This window comes from Podarcis cretensis (assembly GCF_951804945.1).
Source record: "Podarcis cretensis genome assembly, chromosome: 3".
Taxonomy (NCBI): Eukaryota; Metazoa; Chordata; class Lepidosauria; order Squamata; family Lacertidae; genus Podarcis; species Podarcis cretensis.
Genome location: NC_137172.1, coordinates 45486226 through 45499435, shown reverse-complemented (window position 1 = coordinate 45499435; position 13210 = coordinate 45486226). Strand labels below are relative to the sequence as shown.

Sequence of the window (13210 nt, the reverse complement as noted above, 5' to 3'; positions counted from 1 at the left end):
AATTGTATCTATGGATGCAAATATGGATGTTTGCTATATATTGGCCAGGAAGTTCTTAGTTACTTCCAAGGAGTAACAGAATATGAAGTTGCAAGTTAACTCACAAGACGGGGTTCCGTGAGACTCCATTGTTTTACAGCAAATTCTGCAATAGTACCCCAGAAAGCAAACTCTACCTAAAACCCATTAGCTGTAATAGAAAGAATTGCTCTATCATTCTACCTAAAACAGATTCTTAAAAACAAACAATCTGCAATGTCTGTGTTATACTTGATATAGACTACCTGTTAATTGAGCTTACATCCTGATTTGATTTTTACAGTTTGTGTGGCTCTTAAACAATGTCTGTTGTTTATTGACCAATCTAAATTTGCCAGTATATGAATGAATTCATTCTACAAAATAGTGACAATCTAGAAGTAGTTCTAGCCCAAGGGTAGGAGACAGGAGAAGGAGAAATTGAATTTCACATGGAACAGAAGAAAATATGTTTCTAACAATGCACAACTATATTGACAAGGCACCTGTTTCTGAGCAACCAGAAGATCCCCTATCTAAATCAGCTGGGTGTGGGAGCTCAAGTGTCTAGCTTGCTTACACTTCATAAGGCTCAAATCTGTCAGATTCCTATGTTAATGCATAGGCTAGATCCTTCTCCATCCACAGAGGTATATTATAAGATAAAGGCGCATAAATATGGAAGCCAAAAAGAATCAACTGCTGAACTCAGCAATAGGCACGTATTTGTAATCCATACTAAAGAAGCAGGCATGCAAGGCTCCAGCAAGGGAAAGAGAAATTTGAGAGGCAGGCTAAGCAACACCACAGAAGGTGTGCTATCTCTTAGAAAAGAATATGCTGTTCATGCCATGCAAAAACCCTGTGAAATTATTCCTGGACCTAGCCTTAAGACTTCCTCCACTAACAAAGATGTAAAAATTGGGCAGACAGGCTAACTGTCTGTCTGGTCTTGTGTCACTGTAGACATGACCAATGTCTACAGTCAGGATGGTCTGGTCTCATGTTTTCATTGGCAATAAAGGACAAGATGGAATCACCAGGATCTGTGGTTTCACTTGCAGCAGCACTGTCAATATTTTGGTGCGTAGTGGTATCATACAAAGCTGCCACGTTGCATATGTTTGGGTGACAGCACAGTAGGATGTTTTGGGGAATTCAGATGACACCTTAGTACCAAGTTCATTTCCAGGACAATCCAAAGTATTGGTTTTGAACTTTATAGCTCTTTGCGGCTTAGGAGTACAATATTTGATGCAGCATTTGTTTCCATATGTATCTTCCTGAAGCTTAAGACCTTTTACAGCTGGTCCTGCCATCTTAGATAAGGCAGGTGGCTACCACTGAGAGTGACTTCTCAGAGGTAGTGCCTCAGTTATGAAATGCTCTCCCAAGAGAAACTCACCAACACCATTGTTTTGGGACCATGCAATCCCCCCCCCATTTTTAATCCTTTATGAGCTTTGCTATTGTTTATGCTGCTTCAGCTTTAAAGAGCCGTATTAGTTATTGCTTTACACATATTTATAAATATTTTGCTTAAAGTGCATTTTCTACAGAATTTTATTGTAAAGCACCCTGAGAATTTTATTAGATGCTTATAATAAATAAATAACACTGTCAGCAGAAAACCACAAATGATCAAATAATTGGTGATTCAGTGAGATTCTGCCTTCACAGCCATGTATTTATCAGTTTGACTAAGGTGGATGCCTTGTAATATAAGAAGCTGCACTCAGAATTCTTGGTTTTATTTATTATCTTATTAATATTTATAAATGACATTTTCTGCCCAAAGGCAGCCAAGGCAATATCCCCAGAAAGCGTCAAGACATGTGATCAGATCACTTAATGAAGGGAAGCATTTTGGTGCAGTTTGAATATCTGGTACATTATCTAATGGCAGCACCGAAAACTGTGATAATGAAGAAAGAAGCAGTGGGAATGGACCTTTCTCTCATTTTCCAAAGAGATTTAACATCATCCTCTGAAGTATCATGAAATTCCTTCTTTAATTCTCCTATAAATCATTCTCAATTATATATTTTGGACAATATGCTAAAATCAAATTTTGGAGTAACTGGAACTGAGGACCAATCTGATATCTGCAGAACTCTAAAGACTATTGTGAGCTAGATCTTGGAAAGGAAAGAGTTATCAAAGTTCTACTGAAACAGATAAAGAAGAGTGGCAAAATGAATTTGCAGCCTCAACACATCCACAAATTTAGAAAGGAATTACTGTGCTCTGTTTGGTTGAAGACAGAAGTAGTGAGAATAGCAGACCTTGTGCAACCTGAAATCTACTAGGTTTTGTACCTAATTGAGACTAACCTAATTCAGTGTAAGTAACACCTCCCCTGTTATCTTACAAACTTGCAAAGTCTGTAAAGGACGACAGACCTTTGCATTCCAACATCATGCCCATCTTTTCCTCTACTTATTTAACATACAGCCCAAATGAGCGTTCTGGAGCACTAAAAGACTTGCACAGTATTTTGTGAAATTTAGTTGGTCCAGATAAAGGTATTGTCCAACTGTGGCATTTGGATTTTTCTAATGCATGAACATGGCCACTTAATGATTTTTGTAATTATATCTAGCTGCATATTAGCTCTGCTGAGGATTTAAGGCGTCACAGTAGATGAACTAAAGATTAATCAGCATGACGCTGTGGAACAAAATATAAGCACAGTTTTGGGTTGGAATGCCAAAAGAATCGGATTCAAGACAAAGGAATTAATAGCCTCCTTCTACTTGTTTGGCACATGTTAGATATTGCTTGGAGAAACACCTTCTCCATATTAGGCTCCATATTAGAAGACAGATGCTTAAAAAAGTGGAAATAATCCAAAGGAAAGTAGTGGGAATGATTAAAGTTTTAGGAAAGAAGAGAAGCCAACAAAATTATTGATCTGTTCAGTGCTTCAGATCTGTCAGATTGAGTTGTAAAAGTACAATAATCTTTGAAGATAAATGCAGTCGTACATCAATACTATTGCATGCTTAGAAACCATAATTATAAGCTTTGCAGTGCAATCCTGTACATTTCTACTCAATAGAAAGTACCACTCAATTAAATGGTGCTTACTTGCAGGTAAGTTTGCATAAGGTTGCAGTCTTAATGCAAAATCATGTGTTATCTATTCCCATTTTTTATTCATTCTCAATACAACCCAAAATAGTTGTATTATAAATACACCAAACATGGCAGGAAGCAGCTGTTCCCAAGAGTGGACAAGTGTTTTGATTAATGATAGCAGGAAACAAGAAATTGTTAGCTCTATATCAAAATACAGCTGCCTACCAGAACAAATGCCTGCTGTTTTAGCCAGTCAGTGGAAAACAGTAAGGGAGGTCTCATTGGGTAAGTTATTTCTCATCTGGGCATGTTCACCAATAAGGCCTTACCAATTATGTCTGAGCAACAGATGGGAATGGAAAATACCTCTCCAGTCAAGGACCAGGCATGCTTAATGCAAGGAAACAGCCCCTCGGGAACCTTGTATCCAAGCCATTTAGAGCTTTAAAGGTCATCGCCAACACTTTGAATTGTGCCTGGAAATGAATCAGCAGTTAGTGTGGCTACATCAGTATAGGTGTTATCATCATCCTATGACAAGCACCCACTAACATCCTTGTTGCAGTGTTCTGGGCCCCAAGTGATATTTCTGATGACTCTCTAAAGGTAGTCCCCACGTACAGCACATTGCAGCTATTCAGCTTGCATTACTGCAGATTATATGGGGAAGACATTGGAGCTAGAGGCACACAAACCCTGACATAAAGCTATTTATATTGGCACCATACATTGATCTCCAAGCATGTTAAAAATGGAGTCTCATTTTGGCTGCTGCAATCCTGCCCCCCCCCAGCTCTTTTTTCAGGGCTGTGGTCTCATGCGAGTCGCATGACTCATGTTACGAGTGCAGCCCCGGAAGTTGGCGTTCTGGTTTTCCGTTGCGACATGTTGGAAGGCATGCATTTCTAGCAAGCAACAGTTATAGCTTATATTAATTTAAGAATAAAGCAGATTTCTTTTGGAAATCAATATTGCAATATGACAGAACACACCAGAATTCCCAGCAGCAATTAGAAGGCTTTTGTGGGAGTGCATTGATGGGATTCTGCTTGCAAGATCATTAATGCAAAACCCCACCAGTAGTCTCAAGTCATATCATGCCACCTTTTATATACTAGAAAACTGTGAGCAGGATTGTGATTGTGACTTTTCATCTAAGGTCATCTGAAATAAATGATGGTTTGTTGGCTGTCTTTGAAATCAAATATATTTTCATTTCCCTATTCTTTTTTACTGCCAAGAATGCTCTGTGGTTTGGACAACATGCTGTATCAACAAAACCTTTATTACACTGGAGTTGCTACAATTCTAACACTGTTCCTCACATCCAGCATTCTGCTCAGCACTTGAGAGCTCTGCCTGGTTTCTGTGTTCATTGAAAATGAATGTGTACACAATGCAGTTGGTCCTGCTGATATGAATGTGGATAGCTGAATGCATCAGAGGTTCATTGTGCATCTAAGTTCCCAGAGATTTGTATGTGGCTGCAGTCCTACACACATACAGATTCCTTAAAAATTGATGGAGCACAGACATGTATAATTGCTTTTAGGATTGTAGCTTAAAATTATTACACTTGGGTGTGTTTATGCCCGTTAGTCTCACAGCAGCATTACTATTGATAAAGCCATTTAGCAAACACCATTCAAGTAGATAAACTATGAAAAACACTAAACAAACCACCCAAATGCACAGCTGAAACACTGGCAACCTTGGCCTGGAACCATTGGCATAAGTGTGGGAAATTGCAGTCAAATGTAACTATGCGTGAGTGGGTTAAGACATAGAGCTGGATTATTAGACTCAGCTAGGTCACACACCTTCTTCTTTGATTAGGAAGAAAGTGAAGCCATCTCTATTCCCTCTCCCTTGTGCCATGTAACTGACCAAGGAAGACATGCCTGAGCAAGCTCCAAGCTTAGAACACATGTTTGAAGCTATCTTTCTGTATTTTGTACCAAAGAGTATTCTGCCTATGTTGCACTTGCTGCTGCTTGGATAAATACATAAATCTGACCCTTGGAACTTTTGTAAGTAAAGAATTTTAAAATTACTTAACAGTGTGTGGTCATTGCAAAGGGAGTAAAAAGAGTGGAGTGCTGTTTGCAAGTGGACTAAATGTGATCAAAGGGTCCAACAACCTATATTACTAACGATATACCATTGCTTGACTTTTGTGAATTCAAAGTCTGCTGCTGGGGGCTCTCTTTTGCTGGAAAGTGAGATTAGCCCTGCATTTTGAATCCAGGCGTGTGGCTTGTTTTTTGTGTGTTTTTTTGTTATTTACCCCACATGTGGGTCATAATGATTCATATTTCTCTCTCCCCCCCCCCCAATAATAACATTGCACGTTTGGACTTGCTGGCACTAGCTGATACTTGATGAGAGAGTCACACAGATTAATTTTGGTCCAACTTTTGTAGTGGGAATCTGCTCTGATAAATTGTGCTAAAATTATTACCATGGGCTAGCATCTACATTGTAAGCTATGCATTTCAGCGCTAGAAGTGAACAGATGTATGTATAGATAGACAGAGATTTTAATATCTTGTCAGGATTGACTCAATCTATGATTTCAAAATTAAACTGGAATCAGAAATTCTATAGGTCAAATTGTGATATATTGCAAACTGCTACTTATTAATGGCATAATTGATGGCATTGGATATTAGGAAATAAATCTGTTGTTTAAAGGGAAAAATAGAATTCATTTTACTGTTGTAGTAGAAATTGTGAAAAAAGTAAAGAAAGAAAAGTTGGTAAATTAAACCAAAATGATGCCTAGAACTCGAGCCTAAGAACATTTACCTGGGAGAAAATAAAACTGTAATCATTTCGACCCCCTCCCCCAGGTAACCTAAATGGTAAAAAGAGGACATTTTAAATAGTGAAACATCTCACACTGGGGTCACCATTTTATGGGTGAATCCACAACGCTTCTTTGCTAACAGAATCTCCAGTAGCTATAGGCAAAATCTGTTTAATGAAATTGATTTCAATCAGTATCCCATTAAAAGCTTTTTCCAAAAGCTGACATTTCAGATGTGCGTCAAAACATCATGAGCACAGTCCATTTGCACTACGATTGCAACACCTTCTACCAGCTACCTATGTATGCGGATGAGTATGTACAAAGGTAGCTTGACACGAGGAGAAATGGAGGTCTGTGCATGTTTCTCATATCTCTGTCCAGCAATCCATCATCCGCACCATGCAAATTACTCATGCTCCAAACACAAGTAATTTGCAATAGGCAGAGAGAGCAGAAGTGACAGGGAGAATGGAGACATGCTCAAATGTCTCATTTTCTCTGTTATGATCTGTTGCACTGCCAGGGTAGGCAGAGAGGGCAGGAAACAGGACTCTATCAGGACCTTTGGGAAGCCTCCATGCATGGGCTCTGTGCTTATGCTGGGTAATGCCCTATTTCATGAAAAACAAAGCAGGTGAACCAAAGGAATGCTGGTACATATTAGTTCTACAGAAACAAAGTTACATGTTTACTTTAGTTGAATGGTAATCATTACCACCAAATTGACAAATATGCTACTTTGAAGAAGAAAATTACATACACACTATTGCTGCCCAATGTAAAAAACAAAACAAAACAAAACAATTTTTAACATACCTACTTACAGTGATGAAGCAAGAGAAACATAATAAAATATTTGTCAGAAATCGGAGTCAATTGGACTAGTATCCCATTGACTGAACAGTTAAAGTTGATTCAGTCATGCCCTTTGCATCATGATTGGAGCAAAGCAAGAAAATAGATAAATTTTAATACATTTGGACTGGGTATAATGGAATAAATCAGGTCAATAATGCTGAAACAAAAGATGTTTCAGGATGGTCACATACTGGAGATATATCATAAAAAGCTTGCTTATACCTGTATCTTTTCCTTCGGGTAAAATCTGTACTTTAATATCAACCAATCTGAGAATTTTGTTTAGTAATCAAACTTGCCTTGTTTATGCTAATCATAAAAGAGAGGTAGGAATAACTCTAAAACCAAAGTATCAAAGCATGCTTTTAAATTTAAATGTGATACCTCCAAACCAACAATAAAGCAGAAATGACATTCAGTTTCAGCAGTAACAAATCTAATATTTGTAAATAATTCAGTATAGAGAATATAGTTTAAAGAACATTTTATATAAGTGTGCTTTTTCCTATAAATTTTCTTTTGCTTTGTTTAAAAAGTCTATTGTCTGTAAATATGAAAGGGGAGATCAGTATCAGTCCCATTCTATTTCTCCATTAGTTGCAGTGAACAGCAAAACTGGCTTCAATTCACATTGCTTTGGGCAGTCTTATTTGCTGCTGCTTTGTTATGTTTGAAGCTTAAACAGTTTGGAATTTTTGTGGTCGAACTTTTAGCATAATTTGAATACCAATCCCTTTCAAACACAGCTTTCAGTTGCTTGATGATGCTGGTCTTGTTTCCTGTGTCTGTTTGGTTGATGACGAGGCCAGCTCCAGCATTACGGTTAAAATAGGTCCCAACCCAGTCAAAATTACCTGCAAATAAATGAAAGCACATACAAGGATATGGTAACATTGGGTGTAAGCTTTCTCTAGAACAGCCATTGCTCTTAATCTCACCTTTCTCCATTGAAATGCTTTCCTTTATGCATGTCACTATGCTAAAAGTAGCTGGACCTTACTTTCCTACATGAAGTTTTCAAGGACTCACAAGTAGGGTGAGAGGGTGATGGATACTGTTATAGATTTCTGATTTTTTGCATTTAACATTTATCAACAAGCCGAAGTTTATCTAATTCTTAATTGTGCAATCAGTTGTTATTTTAGATTTGTACCGTATGTATAAACAACAGCCTGGAATCAGGTTATTCAATGCTTTACTTACCAATATAAGCTGCTGTGTCAGTCACCACATATTTGTTGCGATTTAGTTTAGGAAGGGAAGAGTTCTTCTGTTCCTTAAAATAACAAGCACTTTCTTCTTCAAGGTCAAAGAATTTCTGCATTAAAGAATATCAAGATAGTGAAAGAGAATGTGTTGATTGCACTGCAGAAGGAAAACTTAAAGATGATAACGTACCGGTTTTGAAAAAGTGACATTATAGAATAAAAAAAGATCATGAACTAATCTCAGTTTAAAAGGATTTTATGGGAAATGACACGTTTCCTATACCTTTGCTGATTGCATTCTGGGAGGTTTCCAAAGAAACTAACAGGTTGCTTTCAAAAGCCTGGTGTCTAATTGCCTACAAGGAATTAAGTAAGTAATGACCTATAGGGAAGGGGGAATGCCTGGGAAACACCTGAAGGCAGTGACAAAGGCAGAAAACTATCAGCATCAGCATTCTGCAGGTGTACAGCTGCAGGGAAACCCAGAATGTGTGCTGACTACTGACAAACAGAATACCCATACACCCTTCTGGCTTGCGATATCCCACTCCTAGCTCACTGCTCTTCTGGGTTGTACCAGGCATTCTGAATACAGATGTGAAAGAAGAAAAAATATAAATGGATAAATGGTTTAAAGACATTGGTAGGCTCCCACTTGCAAGATTTTTGTTCAGTCAATGTTCTTTATTCTCGGCACCCCTAAGCTATAGAGAAAATTGTTTTATGATGGTCACACACTGGCATTTAATATGCTGGAAAATGTACAACACTTGTCTCATTCTGCACCCAAAACTGTGGCTAGACTTAACTATCTGAGGGGAAAGTATCTTCATAAACTGGCTTGAAGACGGCTTGTTTCCCTCAGTCATAGTTAACCCTAATCACGGTTTGCCTGGTTTCAGTCATAAGTGCAGTTAATTAAAAACAGAACTGAAAGCTTCTACAGTGGTGCCCCGCAAGACGAATGCCTCGCAAGACGAAAAACCCGCTAGACGAAAGGGTTTTCCGTTTTGGAGGCGCTTCGCAAAACGAATTTCCCTATGGGCTTGCTTCGCAAGATGAAATGTCTTGCGAGTTTTTCCGACTTTTTTTCCTTTCCCCCCCTTTTTCTAAGCCGCTAAGCCACTTAGCCGCTTATCTGTTTATCCGCTAAGCTGATAAGCCGCTAAAAGCCGCTAAGCCGCTAATAGCGCTAATCCGCTAAGCCGTCAATGGGCTTGCTTCGCAAGACGAAAAAACCGCTAGACGAAGAGAATCGCGGAATGGATTCTTTTCGTCTTGCGAGGCACCACTGTAATTTCCTCCTTGTGGCTATGCTAGATGAGGAGAGTGGGAAAGCAACAAGTCCAAGGGGCATCAATATCAAGCAGCATTATGTCTGAATGAAGCATGTGTGTATTAGACAGAAAGGAAGCAAGGTTCTGAGGAAGCTTCTCCCTTCATGTAATTAAGAAAAAAGGTGTAAAAGATGCACAGAACATTTCTGGAGCCAAGAAATACTTGTGAACCCAATACTTTTCAGCAATATGCTGTTCTTCAGAGCAATTTATATTATCAGCATTAATGAAAAGAGCCACATATCGGAGCCACAGAGTATGGAATTGTCAATACGAAAACTAAGTGCAATCTAAGCAGAGAAGGTGCATTGAATGGGTGAGATTGCCCATTGTTAGACAGAGGTATTTGGCACTAGTCTGCTATTATTTTATGTTGACAGAAAAGAAGATACTGTGTTACACTTTAATAATCCGCTTCAAAATGTAATTCAGTTATTTGAAGTCAAACGTGGAGTCCTCACTAGGCAGCTGAACAAATTTACTTGGAAATTGTTTTAGGTTTATAAGAAACAACATGAGGAATACTTACAACTTTTAACCTACAGCCAGAAACTTCAGTGCAAATTGCTTTAAGAGATGAAACAAAGTTAAATGTGAGTGGATTTGTGTCTTTTGATAAACTTATGAGGAGTCGTACTTTAATATTGCGTAAAATCAGAGCTTCTCTTATCTTTCCATCCAAATATGGCCAATACCTAGGGAAAGAGCACCCAATGTTATTTACATAATTTTTAGAGAAGAAGGATTTGCTAACTCAAGCAGAACTAAAGAAAACAAGAACCTCATCCAGCTGTATCTACTGTGGTGCAGCTGTTAGCAGAATACAGAGTTCTGCATTATATGACTGGCCAGAGGACTAGAACTCAAGAAGGATAATTCACCAGCTGCATCATATAGAACTGCCATTAGGAACTCTCTAGGTGGTGAGATACCAGGGACTGAAAGGGTTGGCAATGAACTTTCCAACTGATAATTATTATTTCGTTTATTTATTTATGAGAATCTCATAAAATAAATTGTCTAGGTGTCATACAAGTAAAAAAAGAAAAAATATGTATCAATAAAACCATAGTACAGAAAAACCACGATGAGCTTAAGAAACAACCAGTGTGAAAACTGAAATTGAAAACCAGCACAACAAAATAATCTATGTAGCCACCAAATATATAGATTAAAACTACTATACCATAGGAACTTAAAACCAGATCTTAAAAGACCTGAAAGAAAAGAAAAAAAGTCTTAACTTGGCACAAAAAAAGATAGCAATGTGGGTGTTGGGTGGGCTTTGCTAGGGAGAGAACTCCGTAGCCGAGAGCCACCACTGAAAAAGCACTTATGACAACCTCCAAACTTCTGATTGAGAAAGCCCAGGGAGAAGAGCTTCCAAGATGACCTCAGGTTATGGGTAGAGCAGAGTCACTAGTAAAAATCCCTATCCAATTTTTGGGGGATATATATATAATTTTATTATTTACACCCCACCCATCTGGCTGGATTTCCCCAGCTACTCTGGGCGGCTTCCAGCAAAATATTAAAATATAATAAAACATCAAATGCTGAAAATTTCCCAATACAGGGCTGCCATCAGAAGTCTTATAAAATATTTGTAGTCCTTAATCTCCTTAACATCTGCTGGGAGGGCATTCCATGGGGAGGGCACCACTGCCAATATATATATATCTCCATAGCTGTAATATAATAAGGTGCATAAGCACTGAAATGGGGGAATAGAAGCTGGTAGTTCATAGGGCTCCACAGTTTTTCATGGTGCCTGCAGGGAGCAGATAGCCCTTATGTAAGGACTACACACCCAACATGGAAAAATAAATCCTTCTTCCCCAGGTGGTCACTATTAATAGGCAGGTTGTGATGGGGAGATTATGGTACATGCATTGCTAGGATTAAAAACTTATAAACTGCTGGAAGCTTAAAATCCAGGTGTCCATTTTAAATGAGTAACATGTTAGGAAAAAACACTTAATTGAGAACTTATGCTTGGGAAATAAACAACATGTCAAATGGCATGTTACCTATTTTTCTCTGGCTGTGGAACATTTTTGGCAGTCTGGTGATCTAATCAAAAAGAAAACATTTCCATGTCTTCTGTCGATAAGTATTGGAGAAGCTCAACTATCATCTTCTATTTATTTGTTTGTTTAATGTTAAGAGACCCATAGCTAATAAATGATTGTGCTCTTCTCAACAAGTATGCTGTTTGAGAAATTTCTGTTCAGGAGCAGACATGATTTGTAACAATTACATTCATATCACTCCCTGCTCTAGATTTGATATTTGAAAACTCATTGACATCCAAGAGAAGAACTGAACTACTGGTCTTTGCCCCATGGAAATCTCTAAATATCTGTCGATTTCAGAAGCAACAGTTTTTATCTCTTGGTACACTGTCAGATAAATGTAGATTTCCGGTATTCACTAACCTTGTTTGATTTGTGATGTTACTAATAGGCAGATAATCCATAACAGCTATGTACACAAATTGCTGTGCATTATCAACAACACTATAGATAGCATCAACATCCAAAACCCTGTCCTTAGGGCATAGGAGTTTGGGAGAATTCTGTGAAGATAAAAAGGCTTTATATCAGAAGTTGTACAAAGGATATGATTTACTTTTTCATATTTCTTCAGTGTAGAATTAATACAAAAGCTATTACACTTCTTCAATTTTTTTTAAAAAAGTTTAGCAGTTACATCCAAATTAATTTGAGGAAGTTATTGTCTGATGTGCCATAGGATTCAGCCCAACCTTTTCAAATATGAATACAACCCTTATCTCTGATACTGAAATGTAGGATCAAGTAGATCCAGCAAAAGACCTAATAGATTTTTTTGTATTCCTTACATTTTAAAGAGACCCCCATAAAGAACCAGCATGTGTATCCTATTTTTTTAAAGTGCTAAAACAACATGTTACTTCCTGACATTCCTGCATAGAAGCTACTGCAACCAAACCACTGTCAAAAACCATTAATTTTTCAAATTTGGGCTAACCATTTGCAGGTACATGTTGAGCAAGATAATGATAGTTGTTGCTGTTAAAAGCCATTGTTCTATGAAACTTGAAAAATTTATTGTTGGGTTAATGCTACTGGCAAGCTAAGCCTTCAATGCTTATGTTACATTTTCCATTGTGTTACTTTTTTTTAAGGTTCTATCCATTTCATTTCTTCCTTGTCTGCAAAAATTATACCCAGTCTGGCATGTGTGGTGTGTGCCATAGCTATATCACTGTTACACCCTGGCTGTCTGTGTGATAATAATGCAATAATAAATAATTCAAACAGTAAAGTCATTAATACTGAAAAGCAGTCAGCAGCTTCCACGACCTTACACAGAAAGTACATGTTCTTTTGTGTTTATCAGAGAGATGATTTTCTGTTGCTTAGCAACTATACCACAATGGCTGCTGAAGATAGAGCACCCAGACTTAAAATTGCAGGCACAAAGCATAAAAGGAGAAAGAGGTGGTCAAGACATACAAGGTAAAATACTCTTGCTGGCATTCTTTACCACATGATAATGTATGCACACTGTTGGTGGGTTTTTTATCCAGAAATGTGTTCTCTAGTGGCTATGAGCTGTCCTGTCTATTAACAGCAAACTTCTTAGCTCCATGTTAGGTGAGAGATTCCTGTACTGCAGAGGGTTGGGCTAGAGCAGGCATCCCCAAACTCGGCCCTTCAGAAGTTCAGAAGTTTCCCATCATCCCTGACCACTGGTCCTGTTAGGTAGGGATGATGGGAGTTGTAGTCCCAAATCATCTGGAGGGCCAAGTTTGGGGATGCCTGGGCTAGAGGATCCTTGTGGCTCCTTCCAAGTCTATAGCTCATTATTCTACATGTGGATACAGTCGTACTTGGAAGTCGAATGGAATC

At 38.1% G+C, this 13210-nt stretch overlaps 1 protein-coding gene across 4 annotated transcripts in view; it reads right to left on the bottom strand.

Moving 5' to 3' along the window:
• Positions 1-5426: 5426 nt before the first annotated feature.
• Positions 5427-13210, bottom strand: part of PLD5 (phospholipase D family member 5) — a 97875-nt gene continuing 90091 nt past the window's right edge. For all 4 annotated transcript variants that reach the window (XM_079969519.1, XM_079969521.1, XM_079969520.1 and 1 more), the window contains 4 exons: positions 11753-11892; positions 9844-10009; positions 7973-8087; positions 5427-7623 (listed from right to left, as the gene is read on the bottom strand). In XM_079969519.1, the coding sequence (XP_079825645.1) occupies positions 7391-7623; positions 7973-8087; positions 9844-10009; positions 11753-11892 (654 nt within the window). In that variant the 3' untranslated portion in view covers positions 5427-7390. The remainder of the gene's footprint in view (positions 7624-7972; positions 8088-9843; positions 10010-11752; positions 11893-13210) is intronic.